Source organism: Catharus ustulatus, chromosome 3, assembly GCF_009819885.2.
Source record: "Catharus ustulatus isolate bCatUst1 chromosome 3, bCatUst1.pri.v2, whole genome shotgun sequence".
In the NCBI taxonomy this organism is placed as follows: Eukaryota; Metazoa; Chordata; class Aves; order Passeriformes; family Turdidae; genus Catharus; species Catharus ustulatus.
In genome coordinates this window covers 21,475,769-21,493,868 of record NC_046223.1, presented here as the reverse complement: position 1 = coordinate 21,493,868, position 18,100 = coordinate 21,475,769, and the positions used below count along the sequence as shown (strand labels likewise).

Here is an 18,100-nt window from a genome sequence, read left to right as displayed (position 1 = left end):
AATCATTGTGCTAAATTTTTGTTTTTCACATGCTTTATGCTAGTAAACATATTGTAATAGTTATCCAGGAATTATGTGGATATTTTGTTGGGGAAAAAAACAAATACTGGGTTTTGGTATTCCATAAATTCTCTTCTATTTCTCCTTAACTAATGACTATTTCATTTTTAAAAGTGCAGTAGGAGCCACTGTCTGATTTTGTTCCTAGTGTATATAGAAATTTAAATGAGTTGAAGTCAAAGATAATCCCATTTTCTGCTCAGATCCCAGGCATCTACAATTCGCCATTGAGAAAATCCCCAGATCCCATGGAACTGCTGCTACGGAAGTCAAAGCCACTGACCCACAGAAAGAAGAAAACGGGGCCTTCCTTTGCCAATGAGCTCTATGACTGGCCAACTTGTAAAAAGCCTCCAGCTTTTGTCTCAGCACTGCCTCTGCTACCTGCTGGCAGGCAGAAACCTCAGGTAACATTTTCCAGTGACTCTGAGGCAGCTCTTGCTCACATCTTTTATCACAGATTATCACAGAATATCTGCAGTTGGATCACCAGGTCAGAAAACTCCTTTTGTGAATTTTTAAAAAATATAAATCTAGTGTTTGTATTGAGGATATAAAGTCTTTGACACAAATTTGACTTATAGAAAAAGAAATCTAGGTCTTATGTAGAAACAAGGAGTTATGATTATTTATATGCTGTTTTTTGTCCCTTGGGAAGAAAAGTGTAATTTATAATATTTTAAAAGTATGACCTGATATAATTGAGTATCAATATTATGGTTAATTAGAGCTGGAATTCTTAATTTCCTGTCTTAAATAACTTTTTTTTAAAAGGAGAAATGAAAGGAAAAATCAAGCCGTTGTGATAACTTTGTCCTCAGTTTGCAATTGTTTGCCATATGAAGACTGAGGCATCCTCTCAGTTCAGAATAGTTCTTGCCCTCTTGTGTCCACTAGGTGTGTGTCAGCTTTAATAAGTTGCCCAGCTTCCATTCTTAGCTGTCATGGCCTCAATTTTAACTTCAGTTGATGTCACCATATTTGCAAGTAGATTATTTTCTTTTTTTGTTAAGTAATGGACATCTGTGAAATAATGCATCAAAGTGAATATCTTACAGGATGACAAAACAGCTTTTGCCCCTTATTATCAAAACCTACTGGGAATGTGACCAAGAAAAACTTCTGAGACTTTGTGTTCCTCACTTGACGGCAGTACGATGACATGTAGCTTTTGTCAGTAGGTGCCTGACACAACTACTTTTGGGATTGAAAAGTTCTGTCTTTCCCTCTATTCTGAAGAATTTTTCAGTTTGCTCAATATACTGCATCTTCTATTTAGCTCACACACAAACTTCCCATGCTGGTTTCACTTTGAGTGACACAACATCTTCAGAACCTCTGACACTTGTCCTTTTTGTACTGCATTCTATATTTAAATGTCCTTATCTATGTCTTGCTTAGAAAGAAAATGCATCTAAATGAGTCCTTAGCAACTTTCGGTGAAACTATCACCTATCTGCAGAAATGTAACAACTTCAGCAATAAGCAATTTAAATATATATTGTTGATGGTGTTTTACTCCTGTGAATCAATATCACTGTCTACAAGTCTCTGAAAGGATGCTGTAAGCCAGGTGGGGGTTGGTCTCTTTTCCCAGGCAGCCAGTCACAGGACAAGAGGACATAACACCAAACTGTGCCAGGGAAGGTTCAGGCTGGACATCAAGAAGGAATTTTTCACTTAAATGTGGTCAGGCGTTAGAAAAGGCTGACCAAGGAGCTGGTGGAGTCACCATCCCCAGAAATGTTCAAGAAATGAGTGCACATGGCACTTAGTGCTATGGTTTAGTTGAACAAGGTGGTGTTTGGTCAAAGATTGGACTCAATGACCTTGGAGGTCTGTTCCAAGCTTTATGATTCTATGATTCTAAGAAGGTGCAGACCTGTGAGAATACTTCTGGAGAGGTAGAGGTGAGCCCAGTATATATATAACAGTAAGAATCAACTTCAGAATCTCCAGGTTTGTCCTTTCTTCCTTCCTTCCTTCCTTGTGTTCTCTCTACCTTGTCTGCTTGAGATTCCTCATAGAATGACCTCATTGACTCACAGTAGAATTGAGACCAAGTGTGAACCAACAAGCAGTTTGGGTGATCGGGGAATTTGAAGTTGACATAAACATGACATTATAGCTTTTCCTTCTGGGACCAAGGGGGCTATGACAGTCCTTGAGCAGGATGTGACTGGTTGCATTGTCTCTCAGGAAAGAGGAAAGATTTTGCCTTGTGAACATGATGCAGGAATCAGGCTTTTAAATAAGTAAGGAACTCGCAGTTCTTCCATTGTTAAGGTGCTCTTGTAAAACTGTTTTACTGTATACAAAGTATCTTACAAGCTTCTGCTTGGATTTGGAATATTTTATAGACCTTTCTAAGTTCAGACGCACACACAGCAGTCATGCACAGATAGCCTTTTAGAACAAACCAGAAGAGTTCTGTTTATTTTCTGCACCTCAAAGAGGGAATTTACTATATAATACTTTAATCCTTTCAGCACCCTGGGATGTACACTGTGGGGTAAATTTTCAAAGCACAGCGCGTGGATTTAGCTGCCCGACTCTTATTGATGTTAATGGGAGTCACACGGCTAAATCCCTGCACAACACTTTGACAATTTAGGGTTGTATGGCTAAGAAAAGGACACTGGTTTGAGCTGATGAAACAGCTGGAAATGAAAACCCATCAGAACACATCATCCTGAAAGTTGTCTGGTGTGACAATAAGAAATTTAATTACTAGGTATGTTTGTGTCCTCGTTCTTTGTGGTAACACTTTTTGGCACCAAGCTTATTTTTCGAATATCTACCTGACTTACTGAGACCCACTTGTTACTTTCTTTCAGGTATTTAAAATTTTTATTGCCTGTAGGTTTGGATATTTTATATGAGGATGTCAATTATATATGTTTAAAAGAAAAAAAATTGACTATCAGTTTTCTCTTAGGGAAATGGGTATTTAGCATTTAATAGGTAAGGTCTGTGTGTGTAAGATAGTGTATTTAAAAGAAACATTTTAATGATGCTTCTACATCAGTTAGATCTATCATTTTTATTACTAAGTTAACTAGAATTATAGTTTGATGGAAACATGGATAATGCTAAAATTAGTCATCTATGCATTAAAAGGCATTAATAACAGAATGCACATTACCATTTAGATCTTTTGCATGCTGTTATCTATTGTGGAATGGGGACAGTGAGGAATACATAATTTCATGCAGATCGTATTTTTTATCATGAGTTTCTGATGTTGTGATAAAGTAGTAAGAATGCTGATCTGCTAACCTTTATTTGGCAAACCAGTTGGTATCAAGAAGATCTATGCTACTCAGTACAAATTCCAAACATAGAGCATAGAGCTGTGTGACTTTACTTCAGGGTAAAAATTGTTGGTTGACTCCTACCCTTCTTTTCCTAGCCTGACCTCCCCATAAAGATTTCCATTTTGAAGCAGGATGCCTGAAATGCTTGCAAGCATTGTCAATTTGAAAATATTTTTAAGCACCAATCTACCAGAGTTTTCACAAGTCTTAATCTTGTAAAATGAAAATAGACACATGGACTTTTTAGAGGTCTTCATTTAAGATACATTCCTGAGGTCCCTATTACTAAGTAAATTTCTTCAAATTCATGATTCAGAGGAACAGAAAAATCTTCAGGGAATGTTTAGAATTATCTCAGTATTCTAATATATATAGTCTGCTTCCATTAGGGATATCACAGCCTTGTTTTGAGGGACCTTTGCTTAGTTACATTCTTTCCCTCTCTCCTTCTACTGGTAGTTGAAATTTTACTTGAAAAATGGACTGGTTTTTTTTTTTTTGACTTCCTAGTTAGGTCTCAGAAATTAAAGATGGAGACTATCCCTTGCTTGGATATATTATTTGGCCCTTATCCTTGAGGAATATGAGTCAATATTTTTAATGAAGAAATAATACAATATTCTGAAAGACTATTTTTAAAAGCAAATGTATTTTTCTTGGCATTATTTGGTAATGGTATTTTATTTCTTTGTTCCTCCATATATCCACTTAATGCAAACATCTTGTAACAGAATATTCATGTTTTAATAAAAATTTTAAACTTTTTTATAGCTAGATCATCAAGTTAGGTATCACTAGAACACTGTTGACTAGTTTTAATGACTTGTTCCAATATTGATTATTCACTCATGGGCGATAGCACTTTTAATTTTGTTTTAAGAATTTTGTGGTTTTTTAAAAATGAACATATTTTTTCTGCAGACTTAGAAAACAGAAGCAAGAAAATACCTGCAAGAAGTTTAAATACTATGCTCATTTGCTTACTGGGACCCTTAAAATATCTTCAAATCTTGGTGCTGTGCCTTTAAAAAGTAAAGTTCCAATAAAAACCCATTAACTACTTTCAAATATAGCAATCCTCCTGTCCAGCTGTGAAAAGTACTAGATGATACTTATTTGCCATTTGTGTTATTTACGGTCCATGACTTTTATGGTAACTGGTTCCTATTATTGGTTTCTATTAATGTAAAACATAAGTGAACATAAATGAGGCGTGAATCATTTCTTTTTATTAGCCCCACAGTCTTCACTCAGTGCTTGCAGTAACTCCAGCTGTGACTTGTTAGTGATAACCTATTTAAAGAAGGATATCTTTAAGAATAAAGGCTGTGATTAGGATTCTTTGTCTGCTCATAGTTTCAAAAGGTTTCACTAGTTCATTGCAAGATCAACAATTATGAAAATAAAAATTAATTTTAATATTTCTAAGTCCAGGGTTGCCATTAAACTGCCCTGAGTAGCACAGGGCACTAATTATATTCCAGGTGAGTTCCTAAGGGTTAATACTAGAAGTGAGACATATAGGATATGTCTCTTCAGCAGGAGAGGACTTCCTGCTGCTATTTATCCATATGATACTGATACAATCGGTTATTAAACAATATACTCTGGGGTTAAAAAAAAAGACATATATGTATATTTTTTTAAGAATTACAAAGTCTATGTGAAATTAGACTTTTCAGAAATGGACTATACACCTATAGTACTAAAGTAATGCGTTTGAATTCTGTTAGCAGAATTGTACCTTAAGCCATGCATTAAGTTTCCTTCCAGGTGGGTTTATACCTACATTGAAAAGAGCATGTTGTTTAAAGCTTACTCTATGCAAAGTACAATACTTAAGTTTTCTGCTAAGCAGAATTTAGATATAGTTAATGATTGCTTTTATTTCACCAATATTTTTTTCTAAGTAAAAACAAAGTTTTCCTAAGCAGTTTTAACAATATTTTTGTTTAAAATTTTAAGTAGTGAATTTAAGTAGTTAATAAATTTTGAGTGCACTCTCTTTGAAACTTTAGAGTATGTTATCAACTTTTATTTTATTTGTAAGTCTCTATAAAAATGAAGAGCTTTAATTTTTTTGGGAGAAGGGTCTTGTTGTACTTTCCAAACATTTTGTATCCTGTTTCATCAGCGATATGCCATGAATAAAAGAGGGAAAGAAAAGAGCTGTAACCCCAAAGTAGAACACTTGTATTATCCTACACCTTTTAGGGGCCTTTCCGCAATCCCGCTGAAGTGTTGAGGCAGCGCTACAAGCCTTTGGAGCCAACCCTGAGAGTGAGAGAATCAATGAATTCACCTCCAGCCAAGGCCAGAGAGGCAACAGGAAGGGACGAATGGAGAAGTCCCATACATGACAAAGAGTGAGTCCTTTGGTTTTTCTTATATTGTTGTGAGACTGTTTTCTTTATTCCAGTGCTTTCAGAAACCTCTCATGCCTGACAAAATGAAATGTCAAACATGACAGCTTACTAGAAAACATTTTATGTATATACTTCTAAATTCTGTGTCCTTAGATTATAAACTGCTCAGGGCAGAGACCCTATCTTGTAATTGTGTGACATGTGCCATCTCTATCTATGAATATCTGAAAGAACTTGTAATAATAATAATAATGTGTGATGCAACAGATGGCTTTAATGGGGAATAAGAAAACAAATGCAAATTCTGTCTTGCCACATGCATCTTGCCAAAGAAAAAAATGCTGTTTCAGTCTTCATATTCTGGGCGTTTATGGGTTGTGGGAGGAAAAAATGGTGTTGCGTGCCAATGAGACTTCTTTTCTCTCCCAGCAGAGTACCACAGCTCACTTGGAAGGGGAGGGAGCATATGTTGCATGTTAGAACATGATACAAAAACTGGAATCATCTTTGAAGCAGTTTGATTTCCTAAGCCATAGCAGCTGTAATAGTGTCAGACAGGCCAGTTCTTTTACATAATATCGTGAATACAAGCATAATCCATCCTAAAAGATTAAGGCTTCTGTCCCAAAAGATTTAAGGCTGTTGCCAAAATATTTCCTTTTTTCTTGTTTTGGTTTTTTTTTCATTTTTTCTTTCTTTGCACAATGGACTGTTAAAAACTGTTTTGTCTAATCATAATAAAAGCCTGCTAAGTCACTTTCCCTGGCTTTGTAATTAACTAGAAAAAGAATTATGTTTTGCCCACCTTTTACTTGAATTCACTGCTCTTGGAAATCCTTTGGCCCTTCAATACCAGAATTCAGGACAGAAGGGAATCACTTTTCCTCATGAGCAGCCTGTGATCACTGGCACAAGATGTTTTGCTTTCTTTGATCTGTTTCATGCTTTTTTATCTGCTCCATATTGCTGTGTGTCAGATTCAGGACTAAGAGTGCCAAAATCAGTTGTATTTACATGGTTCAACTTCTATGTTTTTATTGTTGAACCATTTCCTCCACTTTAATATTAATAGTATCTTTGAATGAAAATTTTATTCAAAAACAGTTAAAAAATTATTTAGACTACTTTTTCGCTCTTGGACAATGTTTTTTGGTCATTATACTCCCTTTTATATTTTTATATACTCCAAACACACTCCCCTTTTCTATTTCTGTCTGTATTCTTTCATGTATTGGTGTGAGGAGGAAACAGCTTAGTTTTCATATCTCATCTTAAATTTGTGCTTTTTTTCTTTTCATTTCTATATCTAATTTCTGCTGGTGAAATTTAAAAGAACTCCTATCACTAGGTAGTAATTAATACTCTACCTCTCATTTAAAGTGTTTTCTTCACTGAATTAGTTGTGATTGATGCATTCCAACTGAGGATAGATGATGTTCTTCATTTATAGTCATGACTACATTGCTCAGTCCTTATTTGATGAAGTTTACCCCAGACATTACTGTGTCAACACTTTCAGAAGGTCAGGCATTGCAATAAGTGTTTCACTGATTCTTCAGTGAGGGAATAATTGGGCTTGTACAGTTAAAATTTGGAGCCTCCAACTTTGGTAGATATGATTTGATGTGAGGTCTTTATTTACCTTATGGGTAAGGAAGCATTTAATGCCATCCTTAATGCACAGAAGCAATGTCCCAACAATCAATGACTCTCAGCTTCATGCACACTAAATGCAAAGCATATTATACATTTTCAGGCTGTGATCATTCCATTTGTGCTTCTTATTCAACCAACCATGCAAGGGTCACATCTGCAACCTTGAAAAGGTGATGACAGAGCTGCAGGTCATCACCAGGACTAATGCTCACTAGTAATGCTGCAGCTGCTGTGTGGGATGTTGGTCTCCAGGGAGGAGCCAGCAAGTTCTACACCAGTTTTTTCTCAGCAGTGTCTATTATGAATTGACAAATTTCTGGTTTTTGCTATGTAATTGTGTACTTTGGGACTTTATTTCTTCCTGGTGGTGCTTCCTATGCTGATTATTCTGATTTAGAAAATAAGGAGAGACTGAGCAGCAGAAGTATGTGGCATTTGTTGAGAAAGCTTGTGTTTGAAATGACAGACTGACTCCTTGATGTTTATTTTCAGGGTGAGTGTTGTGTTAGATCTCTTCAGACAGAAAGATTGTTGGCATGTACCTGAAATTTTCAGCAACATTCAGAATTCTCACACACCTCTAATTATCAGGGTTCTTTAAAGTGGTTTTTAAAGTGGATGGGTGTTACAAGCTCTGAGAAAGTTCTTGCTTTTGATAAAATGCAGAAAAAATTTGGAAAAGTGAGAGAGTTTGAGGCAGGCAGAAGCAGTAAAAATGAAACCAAAAGAATATACTGTTCTTACCTAAAGCAATTGCTGGAATTTCCTATTCTGTAATGGAAAAGCAACTGGGTAATCCAGCCTAATAAGAATGATTCCTTTTTCTCATGTAATTGAAGCTGTTACTACCTTATTGTGCTATTTTTCATACAAATGAAGTGATTTCCCCCTGCACTTGGATAGGAATGACAATTGCATTCCTTTGGGATGGCCACTTAATATACTGTCTAGTTTGAGACACCAACTGCTGGATCCAGCAGATTTAGATGAAGTATAAAAAGTTCTTTCCTCAGTTGCGTCCAGCGGCATGCTGGCCTAATTTTCCAGAGAACGAAAATGTAAATTATTTTCATTAACTTTGATGAAATCTGTCTCGTATAATATGCCTCATACTTCAAAGTATACTATTAAATATCTTTATGAAGTCAACAAACATCAGAATGAGATGCAGTGTGGCGATAGCAATAGTGTAAGGCTTAGGTTTCCTAATTTATTGTAGTCTTCTGGTGTGACATCAGAAACATCATCTCAGCTTCTGGCTGTGTCCGTGCTCAGTGCTGTGCTGGAGGTGCACAGCCTGGCCCTGGTCACACTGATTTACTCATGTGCAGCAGTGTTTGCACACCCTGCCTCTCCCATGCTGTGTGAATACAGCAGCACCCAACTCCTCATGGGCTTGTTTTCAGCAAGATGGTGCTTTTCTTTACAGCAGTTGAGGTGCTGCTGTGCTACCCTGTGCTGGGCAGGACAGACACACTTGCAGAGAAATTAGTGACCTAAATAAGCTCTGTACTTGCACAGCTTCGATGTTATGAGCTGCTTGGTATTAATGGCAAGAAAACTTAAAATGCAAGTCACTTTAAGATTGAGAATTTTAAAAAAATATGTTAATTTCTAGAGATTATAAAATCTAAAGATTATAAAATCTTTTACTGTGTTTCTGACTTAGCTGTAGTGAAAATGGCTACTACTTTTTATTTCATACAAACACAGCACATCTGAAAACTTTTTGCAAATTACACTTAGTTTGTCATACGCTTTGCAACTTCAGCAATTTGCATATTTTCTGGACTGTTATTGTATTATGATAAACAGGGATTATCATATATTTTCAGATAATGTTTTCTTAACAATTCAACTTCTATTTGTAACTCTTCCATTTATTTTAATTACTAGCACAGTGTGCAACATTTATTAATCAGCAGAGTCTTTTTAAGTTAAAATACTAAATTAGCTAACCCCATTAACACAGAATACTCCAAACAAGCAGTAATAGGAGAGGTAGTTACTGTGCAAATCGTATTATACATGCGGGTGCTCTAGGGCACAGTTAAGCATGATTACCCTCTTTTGATCCAGTATTCCTCTGCTTCTTCCAGCTAATTTCCACTGGAAATTTACAAAGTAGCGCCTTCATTTTTCCATCTTAATTTTTCTAATGAAGTTCTGGTACTTTATAACACTGGGGATGCAGATAATAAGTCTGTGTATAATTAAGAAGTTCCAGAATTTGCTGCAGAAGAGATCTCTTTTACTTCCTACAGGAACTAGGCTGTGCTTTTATTTGCCACTTTACATTATCACAGACAGGAGTTAAATAAAATTGGCCAGAGGATTTTTAGATTTACTGATGTTACAATTAAAGTGATTGATACCTTTTCAATAAACCATGTATTTAGTATATTACCAGAAACAATATTTGTACTAATACACCCAAGAAGGCTTCTCATGGCAAAAACAGTGCACTAAAGATAATGTCACTAGATATGTTAAATAAATTATTCCATCTTTATTGTTGTATCTAACACTTTGATTTTAATATACATGCATTATAAACTAAATGATGTCTGCCCTGCTGTGGTTGTTTTGCCATGGAAAACCATTATGCTTCCTTCTTTGTCCCCCAAGTGAAAAGATTGGATTTGATGAAAAAATTACTTCAGGTATAATCCAAATTTGAAAGCTTAAAATTAATATGATGTTTTATTAAAGAAAAAAAACTAATATAAAGTATTCACAGATTCCTGATAGAGAAGCAAGGCTTTTTTGGAGCTAATTGTTCATGGAGTTCTTCAAAGAGAGATTAAATTTTCTTATTTGAATTAAATCAAGGCAACAAGGAGTTGAATTGCTATTGTATAAAAACACTTCAGATGAAAATTTGACAATCTCATAGAGTTAATATTTTGCTGACATTTTTCCTACTAAATTACAAAAATGTACAGTACATACAAATATGAAAGTTTGAAAAACTGCATAAGCAGTACTGTGTTTTATATCTAACTGTGCCCTGGCAGTGCAGCATGTGTGGCAGTCCAGCAGTAGATCTGGCAGTTCTTTCTCAGAAGCCTGGGTATGTTTTGAAGCTTTTCTAGGATCAGGATTAGTTTGCTGCACTAGACTGCTGGGATTTTGCTTCTTGGGCAGGTTTGGGGAACACGCTGAGGGACCACTCTGTTTTTTTCTTGCAATTTAAATTTCAAGAAAGTCACTTCCTCTGTCCTGTGTCCTATTGGTAAGTCCCTTATAGCATTGGGACACTGCTTCCCAGCAGTCAGTAATGGACCTGGGAAGTTCTCCTTCCTACTTGTGCTGCTGTGCTCCTCTCACACTGCCATAGACACCAGAAACCAGTTCCTGCTGCTGCTTCTGTCATCTGCCAACCCAATTGGAACACCTTCAGCATCTAAAAGGTCTCTTCCATCTCCTGTCAAAACAGAGAGAGAGATTGTGATAAAAGAGACGGACTAAAGGGAAGAAATGGTAGGTGAGGAATGCAGGAACAAAAATCATGGAGCGGGAGTGAAAAAGAGTGAGGGGAAAAAAGGATTAGAAAGATAAAGTAATAGTAGAGGGAAGGTCCAGGACAGGATGAGAGATAAAACAATTTTTATTTTTGTTAGCAGCAAATATGTATGGTGTCTTTAAATCTTCAGTACCTCTAGCAGCTGTCAGGTACTGGTTTGGCTACTAAGCAAAGGCTTCTAGGTCTTTTTACGCTAATTAGGTTCAACCTAGCAGGATTCTGGCAGCACTGCAGTTGGCCTTTATCACCAGTGACACAGCCAACCTAGGTCCTGGTCCTTCTCAGGTTTTGTATGAGTAATACTGCCATTTGTAGTTTCCCATTTTGGGTTCCAACCCTTTCCCCATTTTGAATGTATTCATTGGCCTCTCTCTCATTCAGGCTGATATTAAATAATTTTTCATTTTTCAATATATTTATTTAGGGAAAGTTCACCTTCTATTAAATCATATTTTGGGAAGTCTCAGCTTACACTGACTTTGCCTTATAGCACAAAAATAATCAATACAGAATTTATTTATTTGATTGGTACTCCTGTCTGTCATGCTTACTGAAAACCATTAAGAATTTCTGAATTTAGACTTAAATCACAGGGGAAAGCTGAAACCTTGATGTAGGAATAATGAGTGAATGTTTTGAAATCTAAACTATTGAAATCTGGACTTGTACAGTTGATAATGCTATCTACCATTGTCTGAATTTAATTTTCTTCCTCCATCACTCTCTTCTGTCACTTTCAGAGCACATACTGTCATTAATTTTGAGAAAAGCTGTGTCAGGTGTATACAAAGAGCTGCAGAACATAATACCATTACTGAAGTGTTTTGCATTGCTATTACTTCTTGCTATTATTATTGGTTGGGGGGGTATAATGACTTTTGTATTACTCCCATTAATTTGGTTACCCTACTTGAAACGAAAAACTGTGGTATTCTCTTAATTACTTACTCACATAATGAAAATTCTCACATACTTTAAACAGACTCTAAATTTACAAGCATGTGATGCTTTCTTGTAGCTAGAGGATCATCACTTGAAGGATCTGCCCCCTGAATGAGAGCAGAAGAGTAAACAGAAGAAAAAGCTTCTACTGGATATCATTATACCCTATTATATTTTTGTTCTTTAATTTAAAAGAACGTACTGCTAGTTGTGTCTCAAAGTGTTAATTTTGGGGGTTTCTTTTGGACTCATAGTAGAACCTACATTATTCTGAGAATCTGTTTGCCAAAAAGACAAAGATCCACAGTTAAATCAAAACCTCTGTGGAGAATTTTTTTAAGGAAAACTAAAATAATTTGCTTCTACTTTCCTCAAGATTTTTAAATCATTTTGTGTATAAATTTTAACGACACGGTATTCATATTAAATTATGAATGCTATGGCTCAACTAAATTCTGTGCATATATAGGCAAATCCCAAAACTGCAAGCCTTGTCTTCTCAGCTATCCAATCCCCTGAGAAAGCCAATTTTCTTTCACGTCTGAACAAAAGAAAAATGTACTATTAAAATGCAATTCAGAAGTGATAAAAACTGCAAGTGGAGCAGCCGGCTCACAGCACCTTCGATGTATTCTCTGGGACACTGGGGCCACATTAATTTTTGTGTGTGTGTGATGTCCATCCCATGTGCAAATTAGCATTACAAGTACCCTAATCTGTCTTGTGTGAGGGTGTCCTTTCCCATGGGTATACACATGCTACTATAGCTTTTTATTATTTAAAAGTCTGCTAACTCAGGGTTTTCCTTTCACTGACTTTACATGATATTTGTTTGTGGCATGTGGTACTAGAAGTTCATATAGCTGGAAAGATGTTAAAACCATTTCTTTTTATGAGGTGGAAAGAAAGAAACACAATTTTTAAAAATCACTCAAACAGTTGTTGATAAATCAGTTAGTCAAAAGAAATAATTTTCTGCATCTGTATCAGCTGAGAGATGAAGAAGGGTATTTTAATCCTCATTTTTATCAAAATTTTTTTTGCATAACCCTTATAGAGACTCTGGATTCTGAAAAGCTTTCAACTAAGGAAGGATTCTAATTAACTACACTTCTTGTCATAGCATTTAAAAGTGATGTTTTAGACTTCTGAAATATATCTTATTTTACTGAGTAATATTTTTTCCTGCACTTCTAGAATTAAGAACACGTGTTGATTTTTTCAGAATACCGGCAGTGACAAACTTAGCTCCCAGTGTTCTACTTTATAGTAGAATGTACTTGTTTGCTCTCATGACTCTCCTGGAAACTGATATAGATGGAACTAAGATGTGTTTGTAGGGCATCTTGCAGATCTTCTATATACAAGATATTTTTCACCTTCCTTCATACAGATTCCTGTGGAACCTGCCCAAAAAACCTGTGGTTGTCTATGACAGTTAGGGACATCCATCTGAAAAGCCCTTCCTGCACGTAGCTGGAGCTTCACTGCTCCCTGGCACTATGTAAGCAGCAAGTCCATCATCATTACGATCGAAAATGAAAGAACCTGGCTCAAAAAGATTGCTAATCAGGACATAATTATAACTTAAGAGTAAAGTACACGGTGTGAATTCTGAAGAAACAATTTCTGTTTCGTGGTTTACCAATATGCAGAAGTTTCTGATCTGTTAAATGAGAATATAGTTTATTGAGCTTTGGTTACGACATACAAAAGGATGTCTATCTCCAGAGGTGATCTCTGTCCTCTGTGCCTGGGGAGTGCCTGCCACTGGCAGCTGGCACAGGCTGCACTGCCTGCTAGGACCTGAGGTATCAGCATGCACATCCCAGCAAAGGGAACCCAGACCTTCCTGCACATCCCACCAGTTGTTAGTGCAGGTACAGACAAAGTGATAATCTACTCATGCAAGTGAACTGAGTTAGATCCTTGTGCACGAAGTCTTCATTTTATCCTGTTGAAACTCACTATCTCTTTGCTCCAAATTTAATCTGAAAGAAGCTGCAGGTGAAATTTCAGTAATCTTCTCACAATACTACTGAGGGGGAATATTAAGAAGGTAGTGGAAAATATCAGGAACATGTATCCATGTCATTTCCTGCAGCACTGATTTACATCAATCCTGTGGCATTTAGAGAAGATCATAACTGATTTTAAAATATTCTTGAATTTCAGATTTCTGCCATTTTCTTCATATCATAAGAATGCTGAGAAGTATGAGCCATCACTTTGTAAGTCAGGCAAATATGGCCGAGAAGCTTATGGAACTAAACATTTCAGAGAAGTATATCCTGAGAAGTGGATAGCACATAAGGTAAGTCACAGCAAAAATCAAGGATTTATTTACTTTTACTTTTTTTAGATTGCTGTTTTATTAGGACTAAGTGAATTTCAGAATGATCCAGAGATCATGCAATCCAATGGGATTCTTTCTAGCATGTTATAAAATCACGTATTTAGAGCTGTGATGAGATGTGAAATTTCCTTGACTCTCTGTTAAATTCAATTTGAGGACACCTATTGGTCCTACAAGATCAGAATTTAAGACCCTGATGAAGTAAGTCTTCAGTTATATGCGTTTTACTAAGTTTCATTCTGTTTGTATTGCGTTTTCTGATTTAAGAGAGTCTGTTTATTTATGCTTACACGTTAAGATAAACCTTCAAGAAATTATAGCAAAACCTGATAAAAATAACACAATATTTTACTGCTTACATTCTTTGGAAAAATCTTAAAAGTAGTGAATAGGTGTTTTTTATTTTAAGAAGACCTCATTAAATTGACTGCTTTGTCAGGAGCATCTCATTTATGTCTGGTTTTCTATTGCTGCAAGAGGTAGTTTCCCTCAGAAAATGATTTTGTTTAGTGTTTGCATTACTTCTGTTTGTATTAGGTATCTTAAAAACTTTGAAATTTCTGAGTACAAAAAGGATAATGGACTTTGGCTCTGTGCTGCACTCTCTACCAATATAGTTAGAGGAGCATCTTTTGTAGGAGAGGCTGAGACAGGTGGAACACTTCAGTCTGGAAAAGAGAAGGCACAGGGGAGATCTTATTAAAGTACATAAATATAAGAGCAAAGGAAGAGCAGGACCCCAAACTTCCCTCAAACTCTGTAGTGTCCAGTGACAGGACAAGAGTCAGTGAACACAAGGGAAGTGCATGAAATTCCATCTGAACACAATTTTTCTTCTTTTACTTTTTCTGTGAGGGTGACAGAGCACTGACACTGATTGCCCAAAGAGGTTGTCGAATCCTCTAAAATATATCCAGTCTTATCCTTTGATGTATCCATGGTGTAGGCAATCTGCTCTAGCTGAGTAGACAGGAGGTAGAGGTTGAATGATCTCAAGAGGTCTCTTCCTACCTAAACAATTCTGGGATTTTGTTAAATCTGATAAATTATTTCCTTGAAAGCAGTTGAAACTTTCTAAATGTACAGCAAGTTCCAAGAAGTCTTAGTTTGAGAAGGAACATTTTTAAAAGATTTTTCCTCAAAACTTTAAGGTTTAAAATTTAGTTCAAAGTAAAATTTTGGCATTTCAACATGCATTTATTATATCTTCTTGCAAATAAAACATCATCAATCAAAGAAAAAGATCTGAAATTGTTTTTCAAAAGCAAGGAGTAGAAGATATGACTGGCTGAAGTCCTACAGCATAATATTATATATAAAAAGGACCTAAATGTCTTATTTCTGGTACTCATCTTATCCTGTAAAGACTTGGTTTTCTAGTTCTTAGACGTTCTTGCTCAGGCTCAGAAGATGATATCAAAATATAAAGGTATTTATACTGTATATCATATCACACATATATAAACTATGGGCTTAGCTAAAAAAACTCACTTTACTTGTGATCTTGGATAGATATCAGCCTGAATCTCTGGAGGTGAATAGCTGTATACATTAACCCAACATGACACAGAGCCTTCCAACCCCAATTCTAAATCAATATGAAGCTTCCATTAGGAGCCACTTACCCCAGCAGAGAGATAAGAGGAGAAAAGGGCTATTTATGACTTACCTACTGCTTTAATGGGTCATTATTATCAGGAAAAAACCCAAAAAGAACCACAAAACCTCAAGCTGCTCATGGCAATTTAATGGAAAAAGGCCTATAGGTAGGTGTGAGGTCATACCTTCCTAACTGATAAATTTGATAGAACTCTGTGTTGCTTTCTTATTTCTAAACTCTATGAAAACTTTGAATATATCAGTGCTATGAACAAAAGAATCTATTCTAATGAATCACAAGACTAAAGGGCATGTAAAAAAATACTAGAAAAAATTGATTTTTGCTTAATAGTTTGTCTGCTGAACACAAGCCTCCTTTGAGTTTACCACAAGGATATGTTTTTGTGGATGCAATCTCTATTACAACCTGCATTGCTGGTAACACTGCCATATCTCTATTCAGTTTCTGTCCATCTTATGCTAAACAAGTTTCTTGTATTGTTGCTAGTAAGACTGTGTAAGTTTATGCAAGGACTCAAGTCAGTGGTCAGTGGATCAGTGATCCGTTGGAGCTGCTGAGGTATTATTTGATGTTAGCTGATATTAGCTGGCTTTTTTAAATATTAAATACAAAAAGTTACTTTGGGGGTGTGTGTGTGCATGAGCATGTCCTAGTTGTACTTTCCTGAGGTTTTCATGTGTTTATTACTATGCAATTTAATTCAAGTCACAAAAAGATTAGTATGTAAATTACATAATTACTTTAGAAGCAAAATGAACAACAATGAAAAATATTACCTTGTTACATTTCTTCTGGAAAATGAAAGGGTATTAGCATAGACTTTCTCTAAACATAATAATTACCATATCTATGTGAGGAAAAGTTAGTAGTTCTTTTTTCATCTAGTTATAATCTGAAATTTTCTATCTCACTCCGCTGACATTTCAAAGAAGTTTGAGTTAAGGGAAAATGTGTTCCTTTCTATGTTCTGATTCTTTATTATAAATAAACAAGGAATGGAAATACTTTAACTTTAGTGAAACTGAATCTAGTTAGTTTACTCAGTAAATCAGTATAAAACAAAAATACTAAACATATTTTAAGTTTTACATTATCTATCTAAATTCATTGGAATGCTTTTGATCGAATTAATGTGAGAAGTTTCAATATAAATATTTACTAGTCACTAGGAATTTAATCTACAATGATAGGTTCCAATGTAGATGGACAGTCTTGGGATTGAATACACTAACTATTGTCTTTCAGCTGTCAAAACACTCACATATGTTCATATTTGCTGAGGCAGAAATGATAGCTTACAGTCTTTAATCGGTATTGGAATTAGTTTGCATATGCATTTTAGAAAACTGACTTTAATGACAGCATTTAATGTATTCTTATTTGTAAAATTCAGGAAGTGATAGTTTAAGATGTTCCATTCTAATAGATTCTTCCCTCTGATGCCTTATTATAGGTGAATTACAGTACAACTGAATCACAGTTTCATTATTTGCACAGGCATTTTGGCCCTAAACAGGATTTTATTATCTACAAAGCATAAAAATACCCAGGACTGCAAAGAATTAATTTAGAGAACCTAAGCATATTGCACAGAACATAAAGTTGACCTTTACCGTCTACAGCTTTTGGAATGGAGTGGGATGTGGAACACATCGTAGATTTAATGTGGCACAACGCTGTCTGCAGAAACTTGGGTGGGACTGTGCCTGCCTGCCCATTGCACCCGATGATTGAATCTGCTGTCACCAGCATCCTGATAATAATGAACATTCAGCTTAACGACCGTGATTATGATTATCATAATTGATGTGCAAGTGCAGTGTGTGGGGATCATTACAGCTGAACTGTACAGCAGAGAAACATGCCTTAGTTATATATAATTTTACTTTTATGCATTGATTGGGATAAAATATGCCTTTCAAGTTCAACAGGCCAGCTTGGTCTAATTTTAGCAAGATTTCTATATGTATGAATTGATGTTTATGAGCTTCCTGCAAAACAGTCATTCTAGCTGTTTGTTTTGAATTGTTTCACTCCATTAATAATGGGAAATAATGAAATAATTAGATGTTGTCTAGTGGAAATCACTTATAGAGTACTGCCAGCGTTAATCAAATATCAACTTCAAATAATTCTGATTATCATGGCCTTGCCTGGGCTAGGAAAAATAGCCCTTGTAATTAACCACCAACACAATTATACTTTTGGTGGAGCAGTGGAAGCAGGGCTGTGGTCAGCACTGCTGGCACTTTCACA

The 18,100-nt window shown here is 35.7% G+C and overlaps 1 protein-coding gene across 1 annotated transcript in view; it reads left to right on the top strand.

Annotated features, from left to right (window-relative positions):
* Nucleotides 1-18,100, top strand: part of SPATA17 (spermatogenesis associated 17) — an 89,207-nt gene that overhangs the window by 52,055 nt on the left and 19,052 nt on the right. Inside the window, exons 7-9 of the mRNA XM_033055023.1 lie at nt 264-467; nt 5,592-5,743; nt 14,043-14,181. Of these exons, the coding sequence (XP_032910914.1) occupies nt 264-467; nt 5,592-5,743; nt 14,043-14,181 (495 nt within the window). The remainder of the gene's footprint in view (nt 1-263; nt 468-5,591; nt 5,744-14,042; nt 14,182-18,100) is intronic.